This window comes from Palaemon carinicauda, chromosome 37 (genome assembly GCF_036898095.1).
Source record: "Palaemon carinicauda isolate YSFRI2023 chromosome 37, ASM3689809v2, whole genome shotgun sequence".
Classification (NCBI taxonomy): domain Eukaryota; kingdom Metazoa; phylum Arthropoda; class Malacostraca; order Decapoda; family Palaemonidae; genus Palaemon; species Palaemon carinicauda.
The window spans coordinates 20,835,727-20,855,152 of record NC_090761.1 but is presented as its reverse complement, the minus strand read 5'-3'; the positions used below and the strand labels follow the sequence as shown (position 1 = coordinate 20,855,152).

At 40.6% G+C, this 19,426-nt stretch overlaps 1 protein-coding gene across 3 annotated transcripts in view; it reads left to right on the top strand.

Annotated features, from left to right (window-relative positions):
- The window catches only part of LOC137629483 (spermatogenesis-defective protein 39 homolog), a 225,620-nt gene extending 206,648 nt beyond the window's left edge, over window positions 1–18,972 (top strand). For all 3 annotated transcript variants that reach the window (XM_068360816.1, XM_068360817.1, XM_068360815.1), the window contains exon 14: window positions 16,249–18,972. In XM_068360816.1, coding sequence (XP_068216917.1) covers window positions 16,249–16,269 — 21 coding nt within the window. In that variant the 3' untranslated portion in view covers window positions 16,270–18,972. The remainder of the gene's footprint in view (window positions 1–16,248) is intronic.
- The last annotated feature ends 454 nt before the right edge of the window (window positions 18,973–19,426 follow it).

The window sequence follows — 19,426 nt, the reverse complement described above, 5'->3', positions numbered from 1 at the left end:
TAACTTGGATACTTTCCTTTCCTCTATTTTATCTATCAGGGAATTATTAGCCAAGGTTAGGGCCTCCAAACACATCAAAATGATGTTTACAACACCTAAGTTATTTATGCAGTACAGTGAACCCTCGTTTATCGCGGTAGATAGGTTCCAGACCCGGCCGCGATAGGTGAAAATCCGCGAAGTAGTGACACCATATTTACCTATTTATTTCAACATGTATATTCAGACTTTTAAAACCTTCCCTTGTACGTAGTACTGTTAACAAACTACCCTTTAATGTACAGAACACTTAATGCATGTACTAACGTACCCTAAACTAAAACAGGCACAAATATTAAAGGCGACTTTATATCATGCGTTTCCTAAACACGCCAAAAAGCACGATAAAAAATGGCAACCAATGTTTTGTTTACGTTTATCTCTGATTATTATGAAGAAACAAACGCATTTACACATTTGTGTATAGGTTAGTTTTAGCATCGATTATATTGATTATTCAGTACAGTATGTTGATTTGGTTATTACTAATGTTTTACTTAATTTTTCTTAGGACTTCCAAATGAAATGGTTTTCTTTATGACGCCGCCTGAAACGACGGCGTCATAAAGTACACTCAGTAAACAAACTAAGGAATTTAACGCGCATGATGAAAGTGATAAATAATGATATTACAGTAAAAGCTTTTATAAAATATGTTATTACAAATATTATTTACCGTATCTATATAAAATCATACATACGTAGCAAAGCAGGAAAACAATCTACGAGAGAGAGAGAGAGAGAGAGAGAGAGAGAGAGAGAGAGAGAGAGAGAGAGAGAGAGAGAGTTGTTTTACATACGTAAATGTAAATTTTAAACAAAAAAAATAGCCCCATTTCATATAAAATAGATTACAAATATTTTACTTTATCATATTACAGTAGTCTGTAAAATACTGTAAAGTTCAGTACAGTATGTTGTTGTTATAGTCGTGGCGATGAAATTCTCACGAAACAAAAACACGCCATTTGATTACAACAGCTGATTCATTCTCTCTCTCTCTCTCTCTCTCTCTCTCTCTCTCTCTCTCTCTCTCTCTCTCTCTCTCTCTCTCGTGTTATACAATACTTACATTTAGATGAAGAAACTAAAATTAGTTTTCTTAGTGTCAATTAAATACGAAACAAAAAAATTAGGCCGAGTCTACATCCATTTCAATCATAGCTAAAAATACGGCATCCGATTTCATCAGCAAACCACTATTTTTTGGGAAATATCATTTTATTCTAGAAAATTGCCACTCTTTAAATAGTTAATTGCACATTAAGAAAGCGTGTTCTTTTGTTTTTAAATTTCGGGTGTGTTTTAAAAATCGAGTATTGTTGACTTCTTTTTGTTTTACTTTTGGCTGTGATTAGATCAGCTGTCATCTAGCTGCCGCTCTTGAGTGTGTACGAATACACTAACAAAGTATCGTTTATACCATTTCTTAACTTATTCAAACCGTCTACAGTATACAGTTGATATTACATAAGCACCAATGTGTTATAACCTATCAAATTTTTTTGTTTATTACATTTAAACCCCTCTCTCTCTCTCTCTCTCTCTCTCTCTCTCTCTCTCTCTCTCTCTCTCTCTCTCTCTCTCTCTCTGTGGGCTACTTTTCACTACCTCTCATTCCTTACCTCTCTCTATCTCTCTAACAAATGATATCTTTGTTGCTCCTCAAAGTTTCATTTATATTGAAAATCAATCATGATTCAATTTTCCTTACTTTCTCCAATCTCGCACCATCGGTCACATCGCGGTATTTTTTATATTTCCGGAAAATCCGCGATATATGTATATACATGCGTTATGAAAAAAATCCGCGAAGTGGTGAATCCGCGATGGTCGAACCGCGAAGTAGCGAGGGTTCACTGTACTCTTTAGAGTTATTAAGTGAAATCCATGACCAATACATATAAGACTGTGCCAGTATTATATAATGTATTGTAACATTTGTGGACTTGCCATATGGTAATATTAGAGAACAAAGTAATACCATCCATAGGGCAAGAGGGATAGCAGTGAATATAAGGACTGAGTACCTTACTATTAATAAGTGATGTGATGGATATGGATGTTATGAGATGCAAGACATCGAGATTTGTGGCAGGCATAACTACAGTACTATAATTTTTGTTCTATGTGTTGTGGTCCAGACATGGATGAGATTATTTTTTAATGTTTTCATACCATCGTGGCTAAAATTAAAAAAGATAATAAAAAGGCCTCTCGTGTGTGTCAGAGATTTCAATGCTTATCATATGAGTGGATTGAGTTCTAGTTCTCATATTGATAATCATGGCTCAAGAACTTTGCTTTGGAATTTTGTTGTGAGCAAATAATGAATGAGACTACAGACAAGTGTGGCAATTGTTTGGACTTAGCACGCAGTGATCCTACCAATGTTGATAAACAAGGTTGGTCTTCCAGTTGAGTTGTGTGACCTTGTTTTAATTTTGTCAATAATTAAGACAGCCGTCTGTCCGTCTTTTAGAAAATTTGTATAAAACTTCAAGCACATTAGAATTGCATTTGGAGTGATATTTTGAATTTAAAATTGTCACAGTTGTTTATAGAATATGAGCCCGTAGTTCTTTTTAAATGAAAATCTTGGCAAAATTACTACAATATTACAGTAGCCTCATTCCTTTATGTTGAAATAACATATCACAGGTAAATCTTGGTTCAGTGAACATTTTAGACTTTCTTGTTAGGAGAAATGGGAGACATTATCACTTTTGGAAAAGGAATATGTCTGATTGTCTGGGACTGTTGCTCAGAATTTGTGATTTAGCCAAACATTAATGCAACTTGATCATAAAAGGAACCCTTTCTGGTACAACTTAAGAATATAAATGTTAGGATTCCCTAAAACTGGACTCTGTGTAAATTTAGAAATTCTTTTCTTTGCTTAAACCAGATGGTTATCAATCACTGTCTAAAGGAAAAGGCAACCCTTTTGCTTAATTCTTGATTTCTTGAAGCTAGAGTGATCAGTTTGGATTTTGTGCCCCAGAAAAGTAATGTTCTTTTATTTAACATTTATACTTATGGAAGTTTAGAGCCAGATTATATATATATATATATATATATATATATATAATATATATATACATATATATATATATATATATATATATATATATATGTATATATATATATATATATATATATATATATATATATATATATATATATATGTATATATATATATATATATGTATATATATATATATATATATATATATATATATATATATATATATATATATATATATATATATATATATATATACACACACACATACATATACCAAAGGCACTTCCCCCAATTTTGGGGGGTAGCCGACATCAACAAAGAAACAAAACAAAAAGGGAACCTCTACTCTCTACGTTCCTCCAGCCTAACCAGGGACTCAGCCGAGTTCAGCTGGTACTGCTAGGGTGCCACAGCCCAACCTCCCACATTATCCACCACAGATGAAGCTTCATAATGCTGAATCCCCTACTGCTGCTACCTCCGCGGTCATCTAAGGCACCGGAGGAAGCAGCAGGGCCTACCGGAACTGCGTCACAATCGCTCGCCATTCATTCCTATTTCTAGCACGCTCTCTTGCCTCTCTCACATCTATCCTCCTATCACCCAGAGCTTTCTTCACACCATCCATCCACCCAAACCTTGGCCTTCCTCTTGTACTTCTCCCATCAACTCTTGCATTCATCACCTTCTTTAGCAGACAGCCATTTTCCATTCTCTCAACATGGCCAAACCACCTCAACACGGCCAAACCACCTCAACACATTCATATCCACTCTAGCCGCTAACTCATTTCTTACACCCGTTCTCACCCTCACCACTTCGTTCCTAACCCTATCTACTCGAGATACACCAGCCATACTCCTTAGACACTTCATCTCAAACACATTCAATTTCTGTCTCTCCATCACTTTCATTCCACACAACTCCGATCCATACATCACAGTTGGTACAATCACTTTCTCATATAGAACTCTCTTTGCATTCATGCCCAACCCTCTATTTTTTACTACTCCCTTAACTGCCCCCAACACTTTGCAACCTTCATTCACTCTCTGATGTACATCTGCTTCCACTCCACCATTTGCTACAACAACAGACCCCAAGTACTTAAACTGATCCACCTCCTCAAGTAACTCTCCATTCAACATGACATTCAACCTTGCACCACCTTCCCTTCCCGTACATCTCATAACCTTACTCTTACCCACACACACATATATATAATATATATATATATATATATATATATATATATATATATACTGTATATATATATATATATATATATATATATATATATATATATATATATATATATATATATATATATATATATATAAATACAGTGGAACCTTGACATACAAATTTAATTTGTTCCATTACCATCGTTGTATATCAAAACAGTTGTATCTCAAAGCATTTTTTCCCATTTAAAATAATGTAATATGTATTAATTCGTTCTAGCGCTATGAAACCACACCAAAACACAGCTAAATTACATATAATATACACAATTTATACACAAATAAACGAGTAATAACACACATAATGATAAAATAACATAGTATTGTAATAAATGATAGTAAATTTAATAAAATCAATAAAAAATAAAGGAATTCTACTTACCACAACGAAAGATGACGTGAGGCCAGCAGGAGGAGGAGGAGGTAGGGAGGGGTGGCAGGGAACGATTTGTTTTCTTTTTATTTACATATGTAGATTAATAACTACGTAATAAACACAAATGAAATAACATTGCTAAACTAATTTTTATTTTTTTTTTTAATTACGGAAACACTTACTCATCATCACCTTCATGTCTGGCCTTTTTGGCCTCACTTTCCTGACTTTCATCACTTTCAGGTCTGGGCCTATTGTGCCAACTCTTTGGGTTCTTTATTTTTTTGCGATTTTATTCATCTTCACTTTTTTAGCATTCATTCGTAATTTTTATCTAATTAATCATTCTAAACGCCTTCTTATCCCTCATTCCACGCACAGTATTCTCATTCCTATTTTTCATTCCTTGCATGTCCCAAATTCATTGATTTCGCTAATTTATTTAATTTAGAGTAGATTTAGATTAGGGAATGTGCTACCGCAAGGTCCAGACAATCTGAACACATGCACGCACGCTACCGCCTCCCCCTGTCTCGTCTCTTTGTCATTTTGTTTCGTCCTTGTTTCTCACTGGCGTTTTACTTAACTGTATCCAATAATGTTGCATTTAATATTCACATTTTAGTATTGTATTTATAATTAAAAACATAGCGAATTATAATCTTTTGCATTGTTTACATTCAAATCAGCTGATCAACCCTGCCTAGTCCGTCGTCAACCTCAATTTTCGGATCAAATAATTCCCTTACTAATAAGACATGCTACCTCCGATGCACGATATTTTATAGTTTTTAGCTCTGTGGTGCTTGATTATACAGCGTCAAAAGAGATTTAGCAAAGAAAAAAAAGATTTCATTTATTACAGAGAGAGAGAGAGAGAGAGAGAGAGAGAGAGAGAGAGAGAGAGAGAGAGAGAGATAGATCATTCGTATTTCTCTCTCTCACTAAATATTCTATTTCGTTTTGAAAGCATTATTGCATTTTCGAGATAATTTTCTTGGGTTTTTTCTTATCACCTGCTTTGTCTTTAGCTTTGGGACCCATGGTGAATAATAAAATAGACAAAATAACATGAAAAATAGGCAGAAATACAACGAACTGCACAACGAAGTGTTAAGGATGCAGCAACAACAAACAAACAGACCGAAGCCATTTATCGGTGCCCTATAGAACTATCACATCGCAAAATCGTATCTCAAATATTTCGTTGTATATCAAAGCATATATTTTCAAAAATTTTCTGTTGTATCTCAAAACATTCGTATATTAGGGCAATCGTATGTCAAGGTTCCAGTGTGTGTATATATATATATATATATATATATATATATATATATATATATATATATATATATATATATATATATATATATATATATATATACACTGGAACCTTGACATACGATTGCCCTAATATACGAATGTTTTGAGATACAACAGAAAATTTTTCAAAATATATGCTTTGATATACAACGAAATATTTGAGATACGATTTTGCGATGTGATAGTTCTATAGGGCACCGATAAATGGCTTCGGTCTGTTTGTTTGTTGTTGCTGCATATATATTTTGTGTATAGATAGCAGATTTGTTTTTTCCTAAGTTTTCTTTTATTTTTCATAAGTTAACAAGAAGACATTTTTTTATTTGTTGCAGAAGGGAAATGTTACTCCATTAGGTAAATGGGGTTGTGGTAGCTTTACTCCTGCTGAATTTCTATATCTCCCATGTTTTACATTAAAAACAAATTGCATCTCTTGACAAAACCTCCAAATACATAAGGTGAAAGTTACAGTATCATATTTCCTAGTTTACAATATAGCTTTCAAAGTGGCCTTGAATTTTGTGTTACTCTTCTTTCAATTTTCAGTTTTGTACTGAAGTCTCTATTCTGATAATGAAGTTTGTACCATGGTCATTAGTTTAATGCTACTTTTGACCATATTAATCATGAGGGCTGTGTTTTCAAATTCAAATAGTTGGAAGTTGGTGGAAATTTTCTAAGTTTGCATTCTCCCCAACTTAAATTTTGGGACATGGCTTGTGGTATACTGATCCCACCGTGGGGTACATGTCAGCAAGAAGGAATTATTTTATTTTATTTTATTCATAGGTAAATGCAGTATGGAAATAATAATTTTAGTTTAATAATCATGTTTTTATAGTTTATTCTTTATTGTACTTCTCTGTATCTGTTCTACATGAGAATGCTTTTCCTGTTGGGGCTCTTAGGATTGCAGTAATTTTTTTTTTCAAACCAGGGTTGTAGCTTGTCTAAGAATACGTGAATATAATTAGTTAATTGAGGATACTTAGTATGTTTCAGACATACCTTTTTCTATTTACAGTAGGAAGATTTAAGTCCTAGCAATTGTTATATAGTTACGGTACTTTTTACCGTAAAGGATGTTCTCTCTTGCATTTGAGGCTACTGAAGGACATTATATCTCTTAGCCATCATTTCTTCTAGTGGGCAAGTTATTCCATATTTATCAGATTCTTTTGGGTTTAAATCAATTCTTGCATGCTTATAGATGAAAACCTAGTCAATTTCATCTTTTTTTATTCCCTTTTCTTCATTAAAAGGAGTAAGCTCATTTTTTGATTGTTTTAAAGAGTAATGCTCAAACAGGCTTCATTGGGTGTTTTTTTCATCCCAAAATTTATTGCCAAGATATCTTTTCAAGGCCAGTGTATTGATGTCCCAAATCCTTTTACTTGTCATGGATTAGATTAATACTGTAATGTTGCATTTCTGTGACATAAAGGTTTAAAGGCTGCTCATATATGGCAGAGGCAAGGGACAGTGACATTGCTCTATCAGGCAGGACAATGCCCTAGAGACTGACCATATATGCATATGATCAGCAGCCAAGCCCCCTCTCCACCCAAGCTAGGACCAAGGAGGGCCAGGCAATGGCTGCTGATGGCTCAGCAGATACACCTATTGGTTCCCCTAAAGCCCCCATCCGTAGCTCATAAGGATGGTGAGATTGCAGCAGCCAAATAAACTAACGAGTTTGAGCGGGACTCGAACCCCAGTCTGGCATTCACCAGTCAGGGACGTTACCATATCGGCCACCACAAGCTCTCAGTTTGTACTCAAAGAAAAAAAAAAAAAGGACATTGCTGTCCTCCTTGCTTATTTCTAACCTCTCTTGAGTCTTAAGGAGACTAATCTAAGCACACAATAGCTTTGAGAGGCTGTTCAAAAAGTTGACTCTTCAATAAACATTGAACATTAACCAGACAATTATTAGTAATGTAACAGCTCAAGCAATATGGCACAGGTTACTTAAAGGCATTGTTCTAATGCTTGCAATTTTTTCATAGAAGACTGGACTGAGCCACATATCATCCATCTTGCATGTCAAACTTAGATTTCTGGGCTCGAACCTGTGCCGCCCAGTGAATAAGCTCCATTTAGCACTTATTCTTAGGTAATTTACTGCTAAATATACCAGAGAAAAAATGTAAAGGAGTGCTAGGTTAACTAGCTCGCTCACCTATTGGTGTCGGTATAAAATTGGGCGTATATTCCAGAGGTCCCGCACTATTTAGATTAATCCACGACAGAGAACCCCAATAGAGGAGAGCCGTTCAACCTCACTCGGTACTACTACAATGCATCCGCTCAGAACCCAACTCCTTTTAGCACAACGTTCAAAGTAACCCGCTTTTTTTTTTTTTTTTTTTTTTTTTTTTCTGGTGCTCTCGCTTTTGGATATTTTCTAGTGAATTATGGCTTCTTCGTCGGTTTCCCAGGAGACACCGTCTAAGTTAAGTACCAAGCTGGATTTTACTGTGTTTTGAGCAACCTAGATCGTTTAATATTTATATTATAGGAGTTTATTCTCTTCGTTCATACCGATCTTGCTTGATTTCACTACAGTTGGTACTCCTGTTTTTGAGAGCTTTTAATTTTCACTTGCGGTGTTACTATGTGTATTATTTTTTTTTATCAAATATTATTTGTTATTGTGAATATTCTTTATTTAGCGTTTAGAATCCTCGTGGTTCAAATTTTGGGCCGATATCATTTACGTATCGCTATGGCTGCCGACCGTGCTAAGGCGGCAATGTTATTTTAGCCATCAGGTGTGTCTTTTGTGATTTAATTATTTATGTTGCATGCCTTGCCCAAAAATTTTCAATGTGTTTATTCATATATTTAACGCTATTATTATTATTATAATGAATATTTGTGCCATTACTCCGTTTGATCTGTCTGATTGGGGATCGTCAGTTGGTAGCCCTGCTGCCTCGTATCACGTGATCCTCCCCCACGCTCCCCCTCTAGCTAGGTGGGAGGCTAGGCTTCCCCCCCCCCTCCACTAAGGGACCGTTGCCTTCCCTCCTTTTAGAGGGGGTAGTTAAGTGTTTATGGACTTTGTCCTCCGGGTGGCCCGGCGGTTTAGTCTCTGTCTAGTCTGGTTGGCCACCGGTCTACAGAGTTGGATCCCGGTGTACCCTATTTTATATTCACTTTTCATTCTGGCTTATGTTATACGAAACCCTCCGGGTTCGATTGGCAGTTCTTAGTTACAGTTCCGCCCCCCTATTATTTTATAACATTTCCTATGATGATTATATATGACAGATCACTACCCCGGAGTCCCTAAAGGAATTGGTATTGAATATACCTTTATTTCCCGGCCCGGGGTCTACCCCACCCCGGGAAATCAGACACTATGTGTCTTAATTCCTTGTTTTTGCATCCTTTTTTATGCTCCCGGCTTGACCAGAATGGATGGCTATACTTTAGTTTCAAGTTAGACTTATGTTTAGGCCCGGGACCCCCGGTCCCGCCCCTAGGTAAGAATATTATAGTTAAGCTCTAACCTTGCGTTAGACCTATGTTAGGCCCGGGTCCTCCGGACCCGCCCCTAAAAAAAAAAAAAAAAAAAAAAAAAAATCTATTTTATTTTTTACAGTCTAATCTTGTGTTAGACCTATTTTAGGCCCTACTTAAAAGAATAGTATAGTTAAACTCTATTCTTGTGTTAGACCTATGTTAGGCCACTTATAGAATAGTAGTTAGGCTCTAATCTTGTGTTAGACCTATGTTAGGCCCGGGTCCTCCAGACCCGCCCCTAATTAAGAGAATTACAGTTTCTCATATACTATTCTTTTTACAGATGGTGCATTGTCTGACGCCGGCCTGTGCAGCTGTTCTGCACCAGCCTTGTGGCCACTCCGTCTGCCGATCTCACGCCCCTTGTGGGGTTCAACTGGAAGACGTTGTGGTATGGCACCCGGATAACTGTGTGATTTGCTTCGACCTCATCACTACCCTTGGTTCTGACTCGGTGAGTCCCGTTGGCTATATTGCCTTCTTATTTTATTTACTATTAGTAAGATATCTATGGTCTTGAAGGATCATTGGGAGTTTCCCTTTTATAATTCCCACTATTATTTCAGGCATCCCCGGAGCAAAAGTCTGCGGCTCGGGCCACACTGAAGGTGTGGGTTGGTGGTTTTGCCCGGAATGTAAAGTCTAAGCGGCCGTACGTCCTATCTGAGGACTACTGCACCATGGTTTACCCCAACGCCAAGTCTTCAGCTGCTGTGGCTAGGCATGTGGCAGCTCCCATCATTGCCCACATTGATGCCACTATAACGGGTCTCATCGACCCAGAGCAAGATCCATCGGACGCCCCCGGAGGTCTGGAGGACAATGTTGCCTCCATGAACCTGGACGTCGAACCAATGTTGCTAGACGAGCCGGATACAGGTAGGGTGGTAAGTGAGGCAGGTGTGTCCGGCGCTGAGATTCCTATCCTCAGCCCCGCTCTTTCTTCTTCTTCTGATCGCTCTTCCTTTCTTGGATTTTCTGGGGACCGTGATTCGTCTCAACGTTCATACCCGGTTCCCCCTAAGGATAAGTCTACTTCAAGGACCTTACCCAAAGCTCGCAAGCCTCACAAGACTTCTCATGGCTCTAAACCTGGTACAAACCCGTCTTCAAAGACCTCTGGTTCCTCCTCTAAGTCTCACGACCCGGGAGTTCCTTCCGCCCCTCCTGCTGCTAGCCCGGGCCTTTCCGAATCAGCTATGCTTCGCATCGTGTCGGAGATGCAGGAAAAGTTGGTTTCGGAGATGCAGTCGAGGATGGACACGATGTTCTCTAACTTCGGTCAGAGAATTGGGGCTTTAGAGCAAGGAGCTCCGGAGAGAGTCCAAAGCTCTCTCATACCGGATGCCTCTAAGCTCCCGCCGTTTGCCAAGAACAACCCCTGGCGGATGGCTCTTCATTCCCCGTTCTCAGACGGAATGTTGACTCTGGAGGGCCTTGGCACTCGCCCTCTAGAGGACTTTGAATTCTTTCCTCCGGGTCTGGCATTTCCATTTCATGGTTATGCCAGACTTACCGAGGAAGCTTTAGTCCGATTAGACAAGGTCCCCAAAGAGACGGTCATCTTCCCGAAGGAGCAAGCCCAATCTGTTTGGGCCAGATTTTTGAATGACATCGGCTGCACTAACACCATGCTGACGCCTCATAAAAGCTCCTTTACGATGTTCTTAATGGACAAGAACACCTTGACTCCATGCGTCAATAAGGTGGCAGAGCTTGCCTTTCAATATGCTCTGGAGGAGAAGCCCTTGCCTCCCATCCGAGAGGTGGATCCAATCTCCCTCCTTCTTCCCTCAGGTATTGAGTGTTGGGACAACGTCCATACCACCTTTACCTCCGGCAAGCTTGCAGCAGACTGTGCCTCAGTCTTGTTTAGTGAGAAGCTTCCCCGTCTCCCGGAATCTCTCATTAAACAGGAATATGATTCCCGCCTGCGTGTTGGCCGTACTCTAAACCTGGCCACATCCACGGAGTCGATAGCCTTGACTTACGATACGGAGAGTATTTTTAAGTCTCTCAACAAGGCTACGCTACAGTCGTTATATTATGACTTATATGACTTTGCTACTGCTAAACGCAGATGTCGCAAGCATGTTCTAGCTGAGGCGACGATTAGGCATGAACCTAATAAACTCATCCGGTCCTCCTGTTGGGGTTCAAATCTCTTCCCCGAGGATCTCGTAGAGGAAGTCTTGGCGGAGGCCACTAGGGTTAATCAGAGCCTTAAAGCCCGTTGGGGTTTGACCCCTAAACGCAAGTATGACCCCGCAAATTATCAAGCCCGGGGTAGGAAGAAGCTTAGACCATATACCTCCACCCAGTTCAGGCAACAACAGAGTGCTTCATCCAACTTCCGGCTGCCTCTTCCTCCATCTTCTGTTGCCCCTGCACAGCCTTCCACCTCTCGGGCTCCTTCGGATGACTATGTCACCGTTCTGCTACCTAAGAGCCAGCTTTCTGGTGCCTCCGCCACTTCCCCTGCCTTTAACCAGTCCTACGAGGCTCATAGCTCTTCCCAGAGTTATGGTAGAGGTAGAGGCTACCACCGTGGCTCTAACCAGAACAAAGGCAGGGGAAGAGCCTTTCGCAGAGGAAAGAACTTCCGAGGCGGACGTGGAGGCAACTCCTCAAACCAATACTGAGGTGCAGCAGGTAGGGGGGAGGCTCTATGCCTTCCGCAACAAATGGAGGTTCAGTCCCTGGGCGTTCAGTATCATCTCCAAGGGACTAGGGTGGAGTTGGATTCAAGGACCTCCTCCTCCGAACAAATTTCGTCAACATTCCACTCCGGACCTGGTCGAATTTGTCCAGGAACTTTTACAAAAGAATGCCATACAAGAAACGAAACATCTGAAGTTTCAAGGTCGGCTGTTCAGTGTTCCGAAGAAGGATTCAGACAAGAGAAGAGTGATTCTAGATCTATCCCTTCTCAACTTGTCCATTCAATGCGACAAGTTTCGAATGCTTACCGTCTCGCAGGTGCGGACCTTACTTCCCCGTGGGGCCGTCACCACCTCTATCGATCTTACAGACGCCTACTATCACGTCCCGATAGCGAGACACTTCCGTCCGTACCTAGGCTTTCGCTTAGGGGACAAAAGTTACTCCTTCAAGGTGATGCCTTTCGGGCTCAACATTGCCCCAAGGATCTTCACAAAGCTAGCAGAAGTCGCTGTTCAGGAACTCAGGAATCAAGGGATTCAAGTAGTAGCCTATCTGGACGACTGGCTCATTTGGTCAGACACCTCCCAAAATTGCCTAAAAGCCACTCACAAAGTCATCCATTATCTTCAATCTCTAGGCTTCCAGATCAACTTCAAGAAGTCCCGTCTTCTTCCAAAATCGAAGTTCCAATGGCTCGGCCTGCAATGGGATCTTATATCTCATACTCTGTGTCTTCCCAGACCCAAGAGGTTAGAGATTGCAAGAAACACCAAACGCTTTCTCAAAGACAAAGTAAGTTCCAGACGGCTTCAAGAGAAGATTCTGGGTTCCCTTCAGTTTGCCTCAGTGACGGATCTTCTTCTGAAGGCAAAATTGAAAGATATCAATCGTGTCTGGCGTTCGAGGGCGAACCGGAAGCTCCGGGACAGGAAAGTCCGCCTTCCTCCCATTCTACGGGAAAGACTTCTTCCTTGGACAAGAGCAAACAGTCTGTCAAAGTCAGTTCCCCTTCGATTTCCGCCCCCGGAATTAATCATTCACACAGACGCATCCCTATCAGGTTGGGGCGGCTATTCTCAGCTCAAGAAAGTTCAAGGTCTTTGGACTCCCTTGTTCCGCCATTTTCACATCAATGTGCTAGAGGCCATGGCAGTTCTTCTAACCCTGAAACGTCTCGCTCTTCCCAAGAAACAACACCTTCGTCTGGTCCTCGACAGCGAAGTGGTGGTCCGCTGCCTCAACAGAGGCGGGTCAAAGTCAGGGCCTCTGAACCATGTTCTAATAGCCATATTCTCCCTAGCAGCCTCGAACCGTTGGCATCTTTCAGCTGTCCACCTGGCGGGAGTCCGGAATGTAGTGGCAGACGCCCTGTCCCGGACCTCCCCTCTAGAATCGGAATGGTCACTCGATCTAAAGTCATTTCGGTGGATTCTCTCTCAGGTTCCCGGTCTCCAAGTGGACCTCTTCGCCACGGAATCCAACCACAAATTGAGAGTATATGTGGCTCCCAATCTAGACCCTCAGGCTTACGCCACAGACGCCATGTCACAGAATTGGGACAACTGGGAAAAGATTTATCTCTTTCCCCCGGTGAATCTTTTGCTGAAAGTTCTAGACAAACTGAGATCCTTCAAGGGACAAGTAGCCTTGGTCGCACCCAACTGGCCCAAGAGCAACTGGTATCCTCTCCTGCGGGAGTTGAGACTATACCCTCACCCGATACCCAATCCGGTTCTGTCTCAGATAGTACAAACACGCGTTGTGTACGCTTTCTCAAACATTCAGAGCGCCCTAACTTTATGGACTTTATGAAGTTTGCGGCTATGCATGGTGCCAATATTGATCCTCAAAACACCTTGTTCCTAGAATCAGATAAACGGGATTCCACCATCCGTCAGTATGACTCTGCAGTTAAAAAGTTGGCAAAATTTTTAATAGACTCAGACGTGAACTGTATGAACTTGAACCTTACAGTCACTTTCTTTAGATCTTTATTAGAATCAGGTCTGGCAGCCAATACTATCACCACTATTAAATCGGCTCTGAAAAAGATCTTCCTAGTGGGTTTTAACATAGACTTAACCGACTCTTTGTTAGCTTCAATTCCGAAAGCTTGTGCCAGACTGAAACCGGTTACTCGTCCTACCCCGGTGACCTGGTTCCTTAATGACGTACTCAAATTGGCTTCTGATACCATTAACAGTTCTTGTGATTACATGCCCCTTCTCAGGAAAACACTTTTCCTAGTGAGCTTGGCTTCCGGGGCAAGAATTTCTGAATTGGCAGCCTTGTCGAGAGACCCGGGTCATATTGACTTTCTGCCTTCAGGAGAGGTCCTTCTTTCTCCTAACAAATTCTTTTTGGCTAAGAATGAAGACCCTCAAAACAGATGGACCTCCTGGAAAATTGTTCCCCTCACGCAAGATCCGTCGCTGTGCCCTGTCACTACTCTTAGGTCTTATCTATCCCGGACCTCCTCTAACTCCTCGGGGCCTCTATTCGTTAGAGAACAAGGCGGTACCATTACTATTAAAGGGATCAGGCAACAAATTTTGTATTTTATTAAACAAGCTAACCCTGACTCTTTTCCTCTTGCACATGATATCAGGGCGGTTGCCACCTCGGTGAACTTCTTTCACCACATGAATTTTACAGACCTTTCCAGGTATACAGGGTGGAAATCACCGTCAGTGTTCAAGAAACACTACCTTAAACATTTGGAAGCCCTAAAACTTTCTACAGTAGCCGCAGGGAGCGTAGTTACTCCCGAGTAACTCACAGGTTAATGCCTTGACTCTTTATCTCTCCCTCTTACCTGCCTCATTTATACCCTATTGTATTCGTTGGTCTCGCACCTGAATACTGTTATTATATTTGTAAATTTTTATGCTCCTGAGTATCTGTATATATTATCACTCACGGCATTATTATACCTACCTTATTGGATTTATGTTCATATTTAAGATACCCTTATAATTGTTTTTTGGTACTCATCTCTGATTAAAGCATCCTGTATTTCTCTTACGCTTATGTTTTTTCCTTTATTTTGCAAGTTTGGTGACATTTTTCTCTTGTATAGATTCACTGGGCGGCACAGGTTCGAGCCCAGAAAAGGGATTTTGACGTAGGAAAAATCTATTTCTGGGCGAGGGACCTGTGCCGCCCAGTGAACCCTCCCAGCTCCTCTCCCTTGGAGTCCCCAAACTTTGGGTGCTAAGGAGTTGGGTTCTGAGCGGATGCATTGTAGTAGTACCGAGTGAGGTTGAACGGCTCTCCTCTATTGGGGTTCTCTGTCGTGGATTAATCTAAATAGTGCGGGACCTCTGGAATATACGCCCAATTTTATACCGACACCAATAGGTGAGCGAGCTAGTTAACCTAGCACTCCTTTACATTTTTTCTCTGGTATATTTAGCAGTAAATTACCTAAGAATAAGTGCTAAATGGAGCTTATTCACTGGGCGGCACAGGTCCCTCGCCCAGAAATAGATTTTTCCTACGTCAAAATCCCTTTTATAAGAAAATTCCCAATGCTTAATATGCTGCTTCATCAATAACATATGTACTATTAAATGGGCTACTTTATCAACCACATGCAACTGGAATTTACTACCAAGACATTTAGGAAATATTAATATTACCATTTTATTATTTTTGTAAGAAAATTTCTTATATTTCGTAGTATTTGACACATTACTTTACACTGGAAAGCCAATCTGTTTCATTGAACTTGTCTTTTCCCATTCAGCTAGCAATAAATTAGGTAGTTTTCTTTATTTGCTCACTCAGGCAATTAAAACCACTAGCTAGAAGCAAATTGTAATTTTTTAGTTATCTAGGTTCATTGTCAATGTATGATAAAAATTAATATGTATATAAATACTGCATGTGGTTTTTTGTTATGAGACACTATATTTTCTGTAAAGGTTTCAGAGCTTTACATTTTAGGAACAGTATTCACTTTGCAAATTTATTTGCTTTTGTCACATTAAAGTATTATCTTTGCAATAGGTATACTGACAATATCTTTCTTCCTTTGGCAGAGTCTGCGAGGAAGAAGCTGAATCTCACTTCTGGCCTTGTACTATATATTGTTGATAATGTTGATATGTTTATATACTGTAACAAGTTTCTTTCATTCCTATGTAGAATTATTACTTTTGTATAAAGATGATGTAATATGGAGTCATAATTTTTCTTTGCTTCATAATATGTGAATAAAAAATTATGAATGTTTAAAGAACCTAAAATTCTGCTTGACTGGGAAGCTTCAACCAAAGTTATTGATAAGTATTATAGTTACTTATAAGCACATTATATTCAGGGAACAAAGACAGTTTATGATTAAAAATAGAAGACACTGCTCTTACTCAAATTGCTGGATTAACTCATAGTGTTCTCAAATTTTCTTTTGGGAAGCCTGTATTCATGTATGCATTTTTTTCCTATGAATATACAAATCTTTTTTTCCTTTAAGATAGGGATTTATTTTTAGCGGAGCTGGAATGGCCTTTGAAATCGGTATCAAGGTAGTTAATGACAGGGATTGAGTTTTGGCAAGTAGCTCTGCCAACTTTTCTATTAAAGACTCTTCACTTGTGTGATCAACCGCAGTGAATACTGTCATATTGTTATATCCTATCAAAGTTTTATTAAACTTTCTCTCTTACTTTCTAGTTGAGATACTACCGCTAGAGAGTTATGGGGTCCTTTGACTGGCCAGACAGTTCAACATTGAATCCTTCTCTCTGGTTACGGTTCACTCTCCTTTTGCCTACACATACACCAAATAGTCTGGCATATTCTTTACAGATTCTCCTCTGTCCTTATACACTTGACAACACTGAGATTACCAAACAATTCTCTTCACCCAAGGGGTTAACTACTGCACTGTAATTGTCCAGTGGCTATTTTCCTCTTGGTAAGAGTAGAAGAGAGACTTTAGCTATGGTAAGCAGCTCTTCTAGGGGGACACTCCAAAATCAAAACATTGTTCTCTAGTCTTGGGTAGTGCCATAGCCTCTGTAACAACGTCTTCTGCTGTCTTGGGTTAGAGTTCTCTTGCTTGAGGGTATACACGGGCACACTATTCTATCTAATTCCTCTTCCTTTTGTTTTGTTAAAGTTTTTATAGTTTATATAGGAAATATTCATTTTAATGTAGTTACTGTTCTTAAAGTATCTTATTTTCCCTTGTTTCCTTTCCTCACTAGGCTATTTTCCCTGTTGGGTCCCCTGTGTTTATAATGAATTAAAAAAGAAAAAAAAGTGAAGGATGGACACTGCACTGATTTATGGTTAAATTAGCAATAGATCTACCCACTCAGCATCTTATTGGCACGATTGTTCTCAATTATCCCCATAAACTGAGGTGTATGTATTCTTTGACGACCGGGAGAGCTAAGTCTTTTCCAGTGTCATTCTTGGCAATGCCCATGACAATACTAGAGACACTTTAGTCCTTTGAGCTTCTCATCAAGTTCACTGCTCACTTAAATTTATCAGTATGCACCCCTGGCTTGGCCTGAGGCATATGCTTCAGGAGCAGGGAGGTCTCTGATTTACATCAGAAGTGTTTTGCCAAGTTGTTGGAAGCTCTTCCTTGCAGACCACCAACTACGAGTGACCTGAGGAAGGCTTGGCTTACCTTAGGTTTTGCAGGTAGGCCCTCAATGTCATTTCGGGGAAACTGGTGGCTAAGGCTACTTTGCCCCTGGTCTCACTAGTGCCAGTGGCCCTCGTTGTGACACCAGTGATATCGGCAGTGGTCCCAGTGTCACTGGCTTCAGTGGGGATCCCCTCAGTGAGCATTATACCAAGAAAGAAGCTAAGAAGGCTTCCACCCTTGTGGAATGAGATGTGCCAAAGCTGGAAGGACACAAAAAGACTCCAGGGCCGATAAACTTATGCTTGTCGTCCCAATGCCTATCCCCTGTGATTAGCTTCAGTGCCATTCACTTTGGTGCATATCACCCCTGAGGCCATGGTTCACACACACACATCCGGCAGTAGTACCCCTTGTCCTATGTGTGTTACAGGTGAGAGTACCCACTACTTCCCCTGTGATAATCATTTCAGTGTTGTGGTTCTTGTTGGAGCAACTCTTGTGGTTCTCCCATTTGGAGGATTTTGTCATCCATGTTTGCTCAGATGACTTCTCTGCTGAACCTGTGGGGGAAACCGGAAAGAGGTAGATGGGAGTTTGCATCTTCACCTCTTTCAGCTCCTCCTTCTCTTCCTGACCCTGACCCTTCCAAGAAGATGAGGGAGAAATTGAAAAAGTCCTAAAATGGCAGTCGTAGTCACAAGAATAGGGCTTTTGGTGATGCCACCACCTCTTTGGAGAAGTGGACAGTTCCGAGTGGTCCAGCCTGTGACCACAGCCCTCAGGGCTAGGTACAGTACCTGGTTGCTGGCTTGACTACACTTGTAGCCAGGCTGGCCAGAGATGCACAGCCGTTTTTCTGTTGCTATAACTCTCATGCTTCCAGCTCTGTGGGACTAGCATTACAGCCCTCAGGGTGGCCAGAGCCATGGCCCTTTGCTCCTTGCCACATGGGGTCAGGGACCATGGCCCCATGTTTCCTGTCATGGGAGGGCACCGCAGGGCAATAACCCCATACACTGGATGCTAGGACCACAGAACCGTGGGGTTGAGGGCTGGATGGCTACCTTGAGTGCTCTGGTAGCCAGGCTTGCCAGAGATGCATGGCCATGTGCCACTGTTCATAAAAGATGGTACTTCTAGCTTGACATTGGCAAATCTTCACCACTTGTTGGAGAAGCTTGTTCCACAGGGAAGTCACAGAGAGGGAGGATGAATGGTTGGCCTTTACAGATCCCATGCTCTCTCGTATTCCAGTGGGACAGGAGTTACTGGCCAGTCAATTCTGGTAGCTGGATGATGGAAACCTCACCAGTAGAGTTTCTCAACTCCTCCGCCTCTAGACAGGCAACTGTTCTGATACATAGAAGGAGGGGTGGGGGTTTAACTAGGGTGACCCATTTACTTCAGGTGTGAAGTTAGGAGAAGAAAGGCATCTTCATCAATGATTTGGAAAGGCAAGCATTCAAAGATCTGTTTGCAACTTAAGCTCAGGTCATGTACTTTCTCGTCAATCTTTACCTAGAAGCGCCTCTTAGTCATAACTGTGGAAGGCTATTGCCCAGCCTTGTGCCTTGTCTTCCAACTGAAAAGCATAATCTCTCCTCATTATGGGA